We start from the raw sequence: 16,675 nt of genomic DNA, 5'->3' as shown, positions 1-16,675 counted from the left end.
CGATTAAAGTCAGTAATTGCATTCATTCTTCTAGGGCCAGGTTGCCCCAAAAAAACAAACATGCCAATTCCCATGCCAAGGGATTAGGTAGCCATTCCAGGGTGGTAGGCCATTGCTGATTTGACTCCTATTCCCCAACTCCAACAAAAAATCCAAAAAGTCCTGATTAATAGGCAAGTCACAGGGGGAAAAAGCCCAATTACCATATGGGTTAGTCCTGCCTCACCCAGATTCTGTCCCCATTTTTTACAAACCTGACTATTCCAGTGAAACTTTCTGGATGACATGAAAATATGAAAACCTCAATATTAAATAGCAACAATACTGATTAGAGCTCATATGTCTCCAGTCTTTATAATTTACTAAGTACTTTTCTCAAAAACAATGCTGTCAGGTAGAAAATATAGTTATTACTTCTACCATGTTACAAATGAGCAAACTGAGTCTCAGAATGGTTAAATGACTCTTCCAAGGCAAGAGAGCTAGTAAATAGTGAAGTTTGTTTTAAAACTCAGTTTTTCTTATTCTTAAGACAGCATTTTTTCCACTATATCTTGGTTGTCTCATAAACATACTACCTGGCTCATACAATGAGCTTAATAAATGTTTGCTGATTATAAAAAGCCAACACACATCTGATACTTTTTTTTTGGTAAAGTTCCCAGAACATTAACTGCAATCCCTTCCAAATATAAGTACAAAAACATATTTATCAAATTATCTACCATTTTGAATTATCTATGTCACTGTTCTCCACAAATAAGAATTGACTGAATTTACTAATAGAAATTGCACAGAGCTTTGCAAAGTCTTGCCTGGATCTGAGGGACGTGGCATTTACCTTTCTGATCCTTAGCCTCAGGAAAATGTTTAGGGAAGAAGAGATCTCAATCTGGCTTTCAAAAGAGCAGACACTCAAAAAAAACTATCAATTCTTTCTATCCAGCTTTGGTCACGCTGATTATTGATTCCTCTGCTTCATTTATGAGCATATTTTAAAGACTGGCCAAAAAAAGAAAAAAAGAAAGAAATCCTGAGCTCACCATTTACTATATATTAAAAGAGAAAATAAACACAGGAACAGTCTTCTTTCTCATACATGTGTAGAAATTTGATAAAAAATTTATTAAGCACCTTCTATGTGCCAGGCAATGTGCTAAACACTGGGGATACAAAATCACAAGGCAGTCCCTGCCCTCAAGGAGCTTACAGTCTAATAAGGGAGACAACAAGCAAACAAATATCTGCAAATGATCTACAAACTGGATAAATAGGAAACAATCAAGACAGGGAAGGCACTGGAATTAAGAGGGATTCAGACAGGCTTCCTATAGAAGGTAAGATTTTAATTGGGACTGTAAGGAAGCCAGGGAAGTCAGGAGGTGTATATATGTACATAGAGGATCACACATTTTTAGAACTTAAATCTTTCCAGGTTCCACTTTCTAGTAACTAGCCCATTTCAGTTAACTGGCATAGCAAGTGAAAATCTTTGGCACAAATATTTTTTGATGGCCCCTTTGATCTCCTTGTTTCTCAGACTATAAATAATGGGGTTGAAGAAAGGAGATAACACAGCAAACATCAGACTGATGGTAGTGTCCCAAAAAAATGAATACTTGGCATTGAAGCGAAGGTACATGAGAGCTACACTCCCAAAAAAGGTCAAGAAAATAGCAAGATGGGAGGCACAGGTGGAGAAGGCCTTGCGGCGCCCCTCAGATGATCGGATCCTTAGAATCACCCCAATGATCCGGATATAGGCCAAAGTCACCAGTGTAATGGCTAAGATGATCTCTATGGCATGGACAATATCCACGACCTTAATCAACACAATAGAGCCTGTGTCTACACAAGCTAGGTTCAGTATGGGGTCAAAGTCACAGAAGATGTTGTGAATTTGGTTTGGACCACAAAATGGCAGTGTGGAAATCCAAGCAATTTCAGGGAGTGGAGTAAAGAAGCCAAAGAAGCAGCAGCCCAGGGTCAGCTGGATATAAAGCTGTGAAGTCATAATGGTGGGGTAGCGGAGAGGGTAGCAGATGGCTAGATATCTATCCATGGCCATGGTGGTCAAGAGGTAAACTTCAGTGATACCGATCGAATGAAAGAAATACATCTGCAGGAGGCAACCAGCCATGGAGATAGTCTTCTGCTCACTTATCAGGTTGGTGAGCATCTTGGGGATAGTGGTTGTGGTATACCAAATCTCCAGGAAAGCAAGGACACCGATGAAGAAGTACATGGGTGTGTGGAGACGAGAGTCTAGAACGACAGCAATGAAGACCATGGAGTTGCCTATGATGATGAATAGGTAAATGAAGAGCAGGAGGATGAAGAAAAGGAAACCACCCTCCTGGAAATGGGGGAATGCAGTGAAGAGAAATTCAATAACCACCGTCTGGTTCTTATTCTCCATCCCCTTAGTGACATGACCTTTGAAGGCAAAATAAGAGACATGGAGACTTCTGGAACCCCAATCTAGAGAATGAGATATGTTTGCTAATTTTTACTCTCTAATAAGATAATAATTCAATTATTTCATGTTCACTATTGTATTAGACCCCCAAATATAGCATTCCTCCACTTCCCAGTAACTCATTACCTTCCCCAATAGTAACAAGTATTGAAATAAACATACATTATATTTATCAGAGTGACACATAACATTCAGGCTTCTTGACTTACCTGCCTTCTCTTCTGCTCATTTATATTGGCCCCTTTCTTATTTAGAAGAGGAAAAAATATGTGTGTATTTGTATTTATCTATCTATCTATCTATATATACACATGTACACACACATACACATAAACACATATATGTGTGTGTATATATAATATACATATACATATATATATCTACAGATGTAGACACATACCAATATACATACATACATATATATATATATATATATATATATATATATATATATATATATACATATACACATATATGTAGGACATGTTATTCATAGAATAGGTATCAGAATCCTGGCTCAATGGCTCTGGAAGCTCAGAGCTGACTATTATTGAGAGTTAATGAAAAATACTAGAAGCTAGTATGACCATTACTCTTTCTTTCCTTCCTTCCTTCTTTCCTTCATTCAAAAGACTATTTTTAAGTCTTCTATAAATGAAGCACTGAAATAGGTGAAAAGGGAAGTACACATATAAATTAAACATAATCCCTGACATCAAGGAAGATAATTACAATCTGATGAAAGGAGATAAGAAATGTTGCAAATATTAATAATACAAAATACAATATGATAAGGGGTGGGGAGAGAGAATTGAAAACAAAGTCCTATGACGGCTCAGATACTGTAGAGAGTACTCCATGTGTAAGGAACAGCAGGAACAAAGACACAAGGGTACTAAAGTATGGATAAGTTCAGGAAGAAGAAGTAGCCCAGTTTATCAGTGGCGTAGGGCACTGAATAGAGTCAAGAAATCCCAGAACTGAGTCCGGTCTCCAACAATTTCATATTTTATGGCCGGCAGTCACAACCTTCTGAACCCTCAAATTCCTTATCTGTAAAATGAGGGTAATTATACTTGCAATACCTACTTCATTAGGCTTTTGTGAAGACAGTAATTTGAAAATTTTAAAGTGCTCATAATGAATCACAAAAACTCTTATTGTTACATAAGAAGGAATGCTGTGAAGTTTGAAAGATAGATTAGAATCATATTATGAATCAACAAAAACTTCTGGCCAAACTAGAAAAAAGGAAGTCTCAAAGAATTTAGGTTTAAACTAGTACTGTACACCATAGGCAAAAGTAAATTCCAAATGGATTCGTGACCTAAGTAGAAAGACTTTATCATAAACAAGAATGGAAGGAGATACCTTTCAGAACAACAATGACAATAATAGCTAACATTTATATAGTGTTTTTTATGTGGCAGGTATTATGCTAAACTCTACAATTATCATCTCACTTAATCCTTACAACAATGCTGGGCTATAGGCAGTTATTATTATACTAATTTTATGGTTGAGAAAACTGAGGCAAACAAAGGATAAGTGACTTGATCCAGGGTTGCAAAGGTAGTTAGTGTCTGAGGCTGGATTTGAAGTCAGGTCTTCCTGACTCCAGCCCTGATGCTCTATCCACTTCACCACTTCACTGCCCCCTAATTCTAGGATTAATTTTAACTGAGTAATAGAACTGAAGCTAAAATAGACAATTTTAACTACATAAAATTGAAATTGTTTTGTATTAACGAAATAAATGAAACTAGAATTAGAAGCAAATAATTGGGAAAAATCTTTGCAGCAAATATTGCAAATAAAGGTCTGATATCAATGTAATGGAGGGAACTGATATCCCCACAGTAGATAAGTTGTCAAAAACTATAAGGATGTGAATAAGCATTTATTTAAAGGAATGCTGAGGAAGAATAGGTTAAAAGAACAGAGAAAATAGAGTAAATATCATGGGAAGGGAATAGGATGGAAGGAAATAGTTATGATGATTGACTATAATGACAAAATGTATGGTACCTGCTTTGCTGGTCTATTGTGAAGAAAATTCTTTGTCAAGTTTAAGGTACTATATAAAAGTTATGATGAACAGGATGCTATCAGAAAAGCATGGAAAGATCTACATGAACTGAAGCAAAGTGAAATGTACTGTATACAAAATAACAGCAATAGTGTAAAATGATCTGCTGGGAAGCATGTGGTTATTTTCAGCAAGGCAATGATCCAATCAGAGAAAGAACTGATGGTATCTGAAAACAGATTGAAACACATTTTTTTCTTTGACAATTGCTTAATCTGAATTTTTGTTTTTTAACTGTTTTCTCTCACAACCTAGTTAATGTGGGGATGTTTTCCATGACTATTCATGTATAACTTATATTGAATTGCTTGAGTTCTTGGGGGTTGGGGTGGGAAGGGAGGGAGGGAGGAAGAGAAGTTGGAACACAAAAAAATTGATGTCAAAATGTGTTTTTACATATATTTTGGAAAATAAAATTCTTTTTTTTTTTTGGTGAGGCAGTTGGGGTTAAGTGACTTGCCCAGGGTCACACAGTTAGTAATAGTTAAGTGTCTAAAGCCGGATTTGAACTCAGGTCCTCCTGAATCCAGGGCCAGTGTTTTATGGAAAATAAATTTCTAAACAGAAAAAAATAAAAAATAAAAGGAGGAATGCAAATATCAAGAACCATGTGAAAGAATATTTCAAGTCATTAATGAGAGAAATTCAAATGAAAACTCTGTGGTTTTGCTTTGCACACATCAGATTGTCAAATATAAGAAAAGATGAAAATGGAAAATGTAGGACAGACTGTGAAAAGGCAGACACACTAAAGGACTCAGCAGAGATGTGAATTTGTTAAAGGTTCAGGAACATGATTTAGAACTATTCCCTCCACCCCTAATCACTAAACGTACATGCCCTTTAGCCCCACGAAATCATTACTATGCATATATCCCAAAGAGTTTTTAAAAAAACACAGAAGGAATGGACCTATATGTCCAAGAGTATTTATAGCAGCACTTTTTGAAGTAGCAAAGAATGTGAAATGATGAAAGTGCTCATAAATAGGGGAATGACTGAACAAATTATAGTATGTGAATATAATGGAATATTACTGACCCATAAAAATTGCTGCATATGGAGTATTCAGAAAACTTAGGAACACTTACATGAACCAATACAAAGTGAAATGATGAGAATCAGGAGAAAAATTCAGATGATGACCCTAACAATGTAGAGGAAAACAACATTGAAAGACTTCAGAACTCTGATGACTATAGCAACCATTCATGATTTTAGAAGAATGATGATCAATGTCATACCTCCTACCTCCTAGAAGAAAGATGATAGATTAGAAAAGTACCCGATATGACCAATGGACCATAGTGTGCTGATTCCTGGACTTAAGGTGCAGAATGAGGCATTCATTTTCATACTTGGCTAATTTGTTGATTTGTTTTGATTAACTAAAATTATTTGTTAGAAGGGAAGGATTCAAGAATGGAAAGGGGGGCCGCTAGGTGGCACAGTGGATAAAGCACAGGCCCTGGATTCAGGAGTACCTGAGTTCAAATCTGACCTCAGACACTTGACACTAGCTGTGTGACCCTGGGCAAGTCACTTTACCCCCATTGCCCCGCCAAAAAAAAAAAAAAAAGAATGGAAAGGATGGTGACAATGGAAAGTGAAAGAGATACAAAAAAAGAAAAACAAATGGAATATAATAATATGTACAGAGAAAATAAAAATTAATTCAGAAGGGGACACAAACTGGAATTAACTTTGATAAGTTTAACCTTTAAAATGACAATGAAAACCCAGATATATAATAGAAGTTCATAGTTTCTTGTACAATTCCTTCATAAAAAAATCTTTGTAGATTGGAATGTCCTATTTGTTACAGATTATGTTAAAAGTTTAAAAGGAATTTTAAAAAATCAGATTCTATGAATGCCCAATTAAGGTGTTGGAACTTCATTCCATTAGCAATGAGAAGAAATTGAAATGTTTTGAGCAGAGAAATGATGTGATTTGAACAGTGCATTAGGAAGATGAATCTGGCAGTAGGTACTTCTGGGCTGGCACTCCATTACACTTACCAGCTGACTCATTCAGGGAAAAGAAAAGATTCTTGGCAGTCAATGAAGGTCCTGACCACTTAGAAGCAGGAGGGGAAGTCCATCCCCCACCTCCTAGTCCTCCACCCCAATCTGTGTAGACCTTTCTTCTGTATTAACTCAGCCATGATTTTCTTAAGAACAACCCCACTGGAACTACTCACAAGAGTTGAAACTCACTTACCTGGTAGGCTAAACCTAGGAACCTAGTTACACTTCTCAAAATAATACTTCTGAGAAAAAAAAGTGTGACTGAATACTAAACATCACCAAGCTTCATATGAACAACAGAGAAATTGGACTAGGTGTATAAAGTTAATTGAAAAAAATTCTATCATGCGTACAGTCATTACCATGTTTGTATGTCCTCACATGTTGAAAAGGGAAGAGGAAGGGGATTCCATTCAGATAGCACTCACTATAGGCCAGGCACTGTGCAAAGAATTTGTACAATTATTATGTCATTTGATGCTCATGACAACTTTGTTAGGTAGGTGTTGTTATTATCCATTTGTACATATTTTACAGTTGAGGAAAATGAAGGAAATAGAGGTTAAATGACTTGCTCAAGAGCACACAGCTAGTAAGTGTCTGAAGCTAGATTTGAATGTGGGTCCTTCTTCCTGACCACCAAATCCAGTGCCCTGCCCAGTGCACCACCAGCTGTCTCTAATGCTCTTCTGATTTTGTTGTCTTCTGGCAATTATTGCTTTTCGAGAGGTGACACAGTTTAATGGGATAATAGAGCAGCCAGTAGTAAGAAATATCAAGATTCTATTGTTGACTGAAGCATATTGACTGCATGTGACCAGTTGTTTAAGCTCTCAGTATCCCCTAAATGGCAATAAGCTACAGGTCTTCATTGGTAGAAGGAGTTTCCTCATAGGAAGCTCCCTTCACCAATGAAATCACTAGTTTTTATTTTACCAAGAAGAAAATTTTATTGTTATTGATTTAAAAAGAAATTGTCTCTCAAATTCTTTTTCAAGGTATCCAGTACTCGGCTAAGATTTTCCAGCTTCAGTTCTAATTCATCAATTCTCCTTTGCATTTTTCATTAAGGGCTCTAATTGCTTTCCTTATCTCTTCTTTCAATTATTTATTAAGCCTTCTTACCACTGCCAGTTGTTGTGGGCATTCCATTCTCCCCCCTCCCCAACTGGGGTGGGAGTGGTGTAAGTGGTGGATTGTGTAGATATGTCGGAATTATTCTTTTCTAGACATTTTCCCCAACACTCTCCTACCCTTTGGTAATCTTTTTATGTTAAGAGCTTTTACTAGTTCATTTCCTTAGTTTCTCTGCTGGTTTTTCTGTGAAGATTCCTTTGTTTCTCTTATTTTAATTGCTGCTTTAAAAAAATGTCTTGGCTACACTTTGGACTATTTTAAGGAGATTAGGGGGAGCTGAATTTATCAAATAAGATAATATATGTAAAATGCTTTGCAAACCTTAAAATGTTAAATAACTGTTCACTAATATTATTAAATCAAAGCTCTTACTCAGCTATCTGGATGGAAATCCACCATCTACATCTAATGCTACCTAAATCTGTTTGAACAGCTGAAATGTGTATGTTTATAAATCCTAGGATTTAGAGTTGGAAGGAAGTTTAGAGATCACCTAAGGGCTAGATTATAGCCCAACACCCTACTTTATAGATAGTAAAACTCAGGCCTAGAGAGTTAAATGAAGTTGCCCAAGGTTCCAGAAGTAGTTGAACTCCATTTCTCCCATGTGTCTCACTATAAACCACCGCCTCTCAGCAAGTCTTAGAGAGCTGTGATAACATTGCTGAATGACAACGTGCTTGTCTTAGGGTTCCTCAAATCCTAGTTTCTTAAACTGTGGGTCATGATCCCATATGCGGTCACACACAACTGAATATGGGGGTTGAGACAAAACATTGGTAAAAGGTTATGTATACCTATAGTCTGTACCTATGTAACTGGGGTTAACCAATGTAAAAAGTTTAAGAAGCCTTGCCTTAAAGTATGTACAGGAAGTAAGAACTCTTCCTATCCCAGGAATCCCAACATTCTCTCTCTCTCTCTCTCTCTCTCTCTCTCTCTCTCTCTCTCTCTCTCTCTCTCTCTCATCAGTTTTTCAACTTCTTGAGGATGGTGTCAAGTAGGTGTCAGCAAAAGACAAGCAGCTCTTAGCTTCTGTCTTGTTTTTTCTCCCTCAATAGACGTCTATATGCAGGAACCTAGGATTCTGCATTGCAGGGGGAATAAAGATCTATTTATTTGAAAGTCCTTATTATCAGTACAGTCAGTAACACTAGCCCTGAGCCATCATATCCATTTGTGCAGAAGCCAGGTGTTATAAATTACAGTGCTTACAAAGCCAAGAAGTAGAGAGGTTTGCCCATCAATTCTCCACCTCAATTTGTTCAACCAGAACCATTTCCTTACTTGAGAGGCAGTGTTGTCCCTATGCCTTTGCTCATAAATCCCAAGTCTATAGGATGCATCAAGTCTGTGACCAATTTAACAAGTGGTGAATAGGGAACTACCTTGTACTAGAGGCTACAAAAGCCAACATCTTCTCTCAGAGACTCCATCCCATGGCCTTCCTGACATTGTTACTGGGCACTGGAATGGCAAATACCATTTACCCTCCAGAGCAGTCTCATCCTTCTCAGGGCCAAGTGAAGGGTAAGGATCCTCAATCTGATGTACACAGTTAAGGAAACCCTTATACTCTGGGGCTCCCTGTCCTCTGCTATGCTGATAATTCTCCAGCACAACTTCCATGGCTTAATTTCTTTTTTTTTAACATGGCTTAATTTCTTAACATCTCAAGATGAAGTCACCTCACTCCCATTAGTAGATTTTACTTCACCCCAAGCTGTGAATAATCTGGTACCTAGGCAAGGTTGAGTCGTAAATTGCTCTTGCTACCCTTACTACCCTTGTCTAATCTTGGAACCTATTTCTTGAAAATGGGCGCCTGCTTTTTCATTTATCTATATCTTTGCCTTATTTCCCAGAGCCTTTGTGCCTAGCCTGTTATTGTTGCCCCATACCCTGGTTCTCCTAGGAATGATAACATTATTTTTTTCCATTCCTCATGAGGACTTGAGCTATGCCCCAAACCTCAGTCCCTATGACTGGGGCTCAGATAACTGATTCCAGATTTCCTTGACAAAAAGTAGTTTGCCTGTTTATTTTCCTGCCCCTTGTCACCAGGCTAGCCTTATGGTATATTCTTCCTGTTTTCCAGAACATGGTCCTTGATACATTAAAGGACTTCTGTCGAGCTCCACTTATTCCCTGTGGCTAATTATTCTCCTGATGCTCCATCTTCCTGCACAGACATCTTTTTAGTATGCAAGCACTTCTGGCACCTTGTGGGAATGTTTGCCCCATAGTTGTGCATCTGTTTAGTCTGAGTCCCATTTATTCCCAGTCTGTTCCCTTCTGCTATCTACTTAGATGCAGCACTGACAAGCCCATTTATTTCTCCCTTCCTTGAGATCATGCAGTATTTAAATGTAAACCATTAAGAACTAACCGTCAGGTGTGTTGTCTCTCAAGACACATTTTAAGTTCATTGAAACTTATGTCTTCTTTTTTCATAGTGCCTAGCACAATGTTGCATACTTAATTGGAACTCAATAATAAGTTTCTTGATTTATTGGTAGATAGATGGATATTTGAGTCATGTGGAGAATCTTCAACCAGTGACTTCCCCTTTGTCCCCCTTTTAAATCTATGGTACAATTCCAGAAACAAATGTAGCCATATACTCACCTCTCCCCAAAACCAGTGGGATTCTCTACTCTCCGTTTCCTCTAGAAGATGAATTAATATATACTATACCACAAGTTTCTCTGGAAATAGGGGTAACAGAAATTTTTCTCCTGAGGTTTTCTCCAAAAATAACTAGGAGTTTGGAGAAAAACATTTCCTTCCCATAAGACTAATTATGCAGTTTAGGGTCCTCTCCTCTGAGTAGGTCCCTGGAGCATAATGAATTCAGGTGAGGTGAGGTGAAGTGAGGAACAGATAATGGGAAGAGACAAAAAGTGATGGGAAAAGAAGGCATGGAAAGGAGAGAAAAAAAAGGGGGGGGAGTGTTTCATGGAGGGTGTGGGGCAGTCTTCTAAATATAAAATCACATGATATAAATCTGGAAGAGAAGCTCTGTTCATAATTCCTAGATACCTGAACCAGCTCCCTCCCAGAACTCTTCCTGTATAAGACAATATCCATTTCCTGTTCCCCAGGAAGTGGTCTGAACATCAGACTCAGCCTTAATGTCCTTAGATTCTTGTGTCATTTTCAGTTATATTGGAACGCCCGTGACCCCGTTTGGGTTTTCTTAGCAGAGATAATGGAGTGGTTTGCCATTTCCTTCCCTAGGTCTTTTTACAGATGAGGAACTGAGATAAATAGGATTAAGTGACCTTCCCAGGGTCACACCTTTAGTAAGTTTCTAAGTCTGGATTTGAACTAAGGTCCTCCTTACTGTACATCTAGCCCTCTGTCCACTGTACCACCTAGCTGCCCAATTAGATTCTACCATGGTCCAATTCACTGGCCATTAATTTATGAAGAGGGAGGAAGATCTAGGAAGGACCAAAGAATAGGATCAAGCTTTCAGAATTGGATGGATGGGAGCTCAGAGGCTGCCTGTTCTAAACCATATAGGAAGCTTCTCTATGACATCATATATGGGGTCTTTCATACATACCCTAGTGATAATGTGTCTTATCAAAGATGCAGTCAGCCAGGGCAGTCTCAAAGTGTCCTTATTATCACAGACTCCTATGAAACAGAAAACTTCCTCCCCCTCCACCCACACACCCCCACCCACTGAGGAAAGCACCAGTCTAACCACAACATTCAAGATACCACAAATGCAGTCATAACACACTCCTCCTCTGGCTGCCTTTCCATAGATCAGTATGGGGTGGGGGTGGGGGGGAGATGAAATTTGTCGTCCTCATGAAAGCTTTCCAGGGAACCCAGACAATTAAGCCATTCCCTTTCCAAGCCCAGGAGGCTTATCTGTGTCTGAATTATACTTGACAAACAACAGAAGCTGTTACAATTGTGGCCAGTCTAATTATTCACCAGCAACAATCACTATACTTCCTCCTCCTCCTCCTTAAATATCCCAGCTACATACTGAGGCAAGGCTTTACAAACCCTAAAGGACAAGATAAATGTGAGCTGATTTTATTATCATAATGGCCCTACAAACCAGTATATGGAGATGCAGTAAAGCTTAGTCTCTGGTCCGCCTAGCTGTAGTGCTGACCAACAATCAAAAGTCATTATTTTGTCTGCTTAAAGTTCTACAGAGATGTTGTAGTCACTACTTCTCAAAGTGAATCATATCTCCATTTTTATGTCTCTAGTTCTTAGGAAGGGTTTTTCTTCTTCTTTATAAAAAAACTAATCTCTCCACTACATGATAGCTGTTCAAATATTTAATGACAAATATCATCACCACCACTGGTATCATCAGGTTTAATATTCTTATGTCATAATTTCCAATTTCCTTAACATTGTAATACCACATGATATAGTATCCCCAGAATGTGATCCATATTACAAGTGAGGATACATCCACATTCAATTGGATAATCCAAAACTATTTGGATTCATTTTATGTGTCAGATGAATATTGTGGCTAATAATGCCAAAAAACAATAAGTGGTTTGTCTAATTAATGCTGAGGAAATATGGTATAGCAAATAGAGTGCTGTACTTGGAGTTGGCAGCTAGGTGGTACAGTGGATAGAGCTCTAGCTCTGAAGTCAAGAGAACCTGAGTTCAAATCTCACCTCAGACAGTTACTAGCTGTGCAAGCTCCCTTAATGTCTATCTACCTCAACTTCCTCTACTGTAAAATGGAGATCATAATAATACTTACCTCCCAGGGTTATTGTGAGGATCAAATAAAGTAATATGTGTAAAGTGCTTAACATAGTGCCTGGAATACAGTCAGCACTATATAAATGCTATCATTATTATTAATGGACTATCCAAAGCTTTTTATTATTCCAGAAGCTGTATATCAACTGAAAAGCTGCATAATGAATCCTATTTTCCTTTGGACAATCATTATCATTTCAGAGACACAGTGCCATGGCTGGGGGGGAGGCAAAAAGGGAGGGCAGTGAGTAGAAAGGGTCAAGAATCTAATAAAAATCTTATTTAGAAATTCTAAAATTTACTCTAAAATACATTAAAAGTCATACTTCAGAATCCTAACATTTACTTCAAAGAATGTTCTGCCTTTACCAAAGGGCAACCTCCCACACACCTTCTACAAGAAGAGTAAATCAAATGGACAGCCTATCCACTTTATGTTGGCACACTTGGTGAGAACATACACGTATTAAAATGCGCCGGGCACTAAACGATCATTTCACTGCCAGTTCTTCCTGGCTCCACAGGACTTGAATATTGAAACAGCTGCAATGACTTCGCCTTTGCTTTAAGTATGCAGCAGAATCTGCTAGCTGAAGTCACTAATATCGAAGGCTACACCAGTTCACTAAAATCACATCCAGTTGGACTAATTTAGCAAGTGTTTAGGTACAATAAAAAGGAGAAGATTCTGAAATCCTGTGCATAGCCAGAAGACCTTATTATCAGCTTTTCATTTGTTGGAAGTAATCATTAGTATCTATTTTTTAAAGGAAAAGAAATCCCTTAGGGGTATTGATTGCCCACCCCCATCTTAAAAGTGGTCCCATCTTCAAGTGTTTGTTATTATGGTTTGAGGTAGGGGGTAGAAGAAAGGGCTTAGGATGGACCCTCTCCCTCCCCTTCTCTCTCTCTCTCTCTCTCTCTCTCTCTCTCTCTCTCTCTCTCTCTCTCTCTCTCTCTCTCTCTCTTTCTGTTTCTCTCCCCCTCTTCTTTTCATCTCTATCCCTCCTCAGTGTCTCTTTCTTTCATCTTTCTCTGTTTTTCCATATTGCAGACAGCTCATTATGTTGATTAAATTGATTTCCTACTTTATTAAACATGTGAAAATAATTTAAACTAGATGACTATGAAGATTATAAGGTGGCTTTGAATTAAACCTAGGACTGCTTCCTTGGATTCTCTGGACCTAGTCACATAATCCCCAAACCCTTCTGTGAACAGCTTCTCTGAAACTACTTACCTTCCTTAGTCTAACAGGACAATTTAAATACAAGAACCCCTGAGAAATATCCCTCTTTAATCTGTGTTCTGGCACAAAAGGAGCAAATAAGAGAATAAGGATTTAGGCTTTGAATCTGGGCACCTTCCCAAACTCAAGGGAAAAACTTCCACCCTCTCTGTGAGGCAGGAGGCAGAAGGACATGGGACAATTTAGGCTAAAAACGGGAAGAAGTCATCAGCAAGTGATTGGGGTGACTATAGTGCTGAGTCTCTAAGATTTCTCTTACATCTTGATCTTACATCATCTTACATGATGCTTGTATTGTGAGAAATAAATACAGAAGAGGCACATGGCAATTTAGGAAAGAGGCTGAACCCCCTGGTTTCAAATTCCCCTTCCAATGACTATGGACACTGCCCCTTTCAGATGTTCAATTTCTATTTCTCTAGCATTTTACCCTCACCTCCACCTCATAAAATCCCTCTTTCTTCAAGAGGTAGCTTAATCACCATATTTTTTGGGGGGGATCGGGCATTTGCCCCGGGTAACAAAGCTAGTAAGTGTCAAGTGTCTGAGGTCAGATTTGAACTCAGGTCCCCCTGATTCCAGGGCCAGTACTCTATCCACTGTGCCACTTAGCTGCCCCAAACTGTAACTATCTTTTTGTTTTTGTTTTTTGACGGGCAATGAGGGTTAAGTGATTAGCCCAGGGTCACACAGCTAGTAAGTGTCAAGTGCCTGAGTCCAGATTTGAACTCAGGTCTTCCTGAATCCAGGGCCAGTGCTTTATCCACTGTGCCACCTAGCTGCCCCTTAATTGACATTTTTTACATAGTTTTCCCCAGTTCCTCTCTCTTTCCTAAATATCTTTTATCTAATTATCTTGTATTTATATTGTATTGTCTTATATATCTGTTTGGTCTCTCTCTTGCTAGGATATAAGCTCACAGAGAAGGACTTTTTTTTCTTTGTTCTTGTATCTCCAGTGCCTAACACAGTGTCTGGCATAACTCCTGGCACACAGTAGATACTTCATAAATACATTTTTTATTGGTCTGTAAAATGGACATAATTAATACAGGTGCTATATACTTCAAATTCTTGTGAAGAAAGCATTTTAAAGATCTTAAGGTGCTCTCCCCTTCTCCCATTTCCAGGACTTATGAAAGATAGGTAAAGGTGGGCAGATAGATGCTCCAGTCAAGAGCACTTCTGTGGTTTTGTTTTTTGGGTTCTTTTTTACCATTTTATTCCACATTCAATCAACTGGGGGGACACAGTAAAATGAATGACTATTCTATGAATGTGATTATTGTGGGTGTTTCAACAGAGAAAAGAACATTTATGGATGGGGTGGAAGTGAAATCGATTTTTTGGTTTTCTTAATAACTGAAAAAATTTCACCTTCATCCCAATATAAATGCAGAACCTGGCTGCTGCTGATGATAATGATATGTATAGTGCTTACTATTTGCCAAGCATTGTGCTAAGTGTTTTAAAATTAGCATCTCATTTGATCTTCACAGCAATCTTGGTAGATAGATGCTATTATTATACACAATTTATAGATGGTGACACTGAGGCAAATAAAAGCTAAGTGACTTGCCCAGGGTCATACAGCTAGTAAGTTTCTAAGGCCACATTTGAACTCAAGCCTTTTTGAGGAGTAACTGTCCACTAGTCCCAATCATCTCACTCTTCCGGCCTGAATCTCCTTTATGCGCTGGATTCACCACAAATCCTAATCGCCACAGATAGAGGTACAGATTGTTTTCACTATCAACCCAAACATCTAAGTCCCAAAGCCTACTGTCACTCACCCAAATGGCAGAGAGCCCCAGTAAAAGTTTATTATGATTTCCTTGAGTTCCATCTAGTTCCCATAAAGGTGAAGTATCCTTACAAAAAGGGCCAGGTAGGTAGTACAGTAGATAGAGCACCAGACGTAGAGTCAGGAAGATCTGAATTGAAATTTGGCCTCAGATACTTGCTAGCTGTGTGACTCTGGGCAAGTCACTTGACCCTATGTGCCTCAGTTCCTCATATGTAAAATGGGTACACACTGGAGAAGGAAATGGCAAACCATTCCAATATCTTTGCCAAGAAAACCCCATGAACAGAGTCCCTGGGGTCACATAGAGTCAGACATGACAGAACAGCAACATGGATCTACTACCATGTAATCCACTTGCCCCACCTAAAATAAGGTATTTGGGAAACAGAATCCAGAGTAAAAACTATTTTTATTTTATAAGTAAGTAGATTCTATTTTCTTTAACCCTACATTTAACCTTAATCTTTAAAAAGATGTGAATAAATAAACATCCATCTCACTGTGCCACTGCCTCCTCCCTGGGTGTTGTTTTGAGTCCTTACCTGTTAGGGAAACAAGAAAACTAGACTTCTTTGCAGCTCACTTTAAGAGTAAGAGAGCAATCAGATCTGCACCTTCAAACTCCTAAAACCTAGATTTCAGGTACAGCATCCAATAATAAATCAATCAGTTATTAGCACTTTTAACGTACCACTAGGTTTCAGGCACTATGAGAAGTATTGGCCTATTTCCTCTGAAATAGTCAATCACCTATTTGATGATTCTTTTCAAAGAATCTATTAGAAAAAGTAAGTAGCCAAGCAGGGCACTGTGCTAGGGAGCCAAACTTTAAAGGGAATCTTGACAATATTTTCAATCCTTCAACAAAATAGAAACAAATATCCTCTTCAGAGAAGGGGCTCTCCTATGCATGAGGCTGGGTCTCTGTAAAGTTCTAGAGAAAGGATCCTCTTTGAGGAGACAGGAAAAATACTCCAGATCTCTGGGTCCAGCAGGAGTTCTATGTTCATGTTTTGGGGACCGTCTCCTCCGAGGAGAGGTAGAGACTCTTTATCCTGACACTGTGACCCATTTGGTTCCTATACTGTAATCCTGAGGGAAATCATTTACAGTATAGATATAG

The 16,675-nt window shown here is 38.4% G+C and overlaps 1 protein-coding gene across 1 annotated transcript; it reads right to left on the bottom strand.

Annotated features, from left to right (window-relative positions):
- Positions 1 to 1,466: 1,466 nt before the first annotated feature.
- On the bottom strand, positions 1,467 to 2,425 carry LOC122726020 (olfactory receptor 6K6-like). Its single transcript, XM_043963437.1, is given in 2 exon segments — positions 1,467 to 1,495; positions 1,498 to 2,425. Coding segments are annotated over 2 exon segments (951 nt in total). The 5' UTR covers positions 2,420 to 2,425.
- Positions 2,426 to 16,675: the final 14,250 nt, after the last annotated feature.

This window comes from Dromiciops gliroides, chromosome 4 (genome assembly GCF_019393635.1).
Source record: "Dromiciops gliroides isolate mDroGli1 chromosome 4, mDroGli1.pri, whole genome shotgun sequence".
Classification (NCBI taxonomy): Eukaryota; Metazoa; Chordata; class Mammalia; order Microbiotheria; family Microbiotheriidae; genus Dromiciops; species Dromiciops gliroides.
This window is presented reverse-complemented; position numbering and strand designations above follow the sequence as displayed.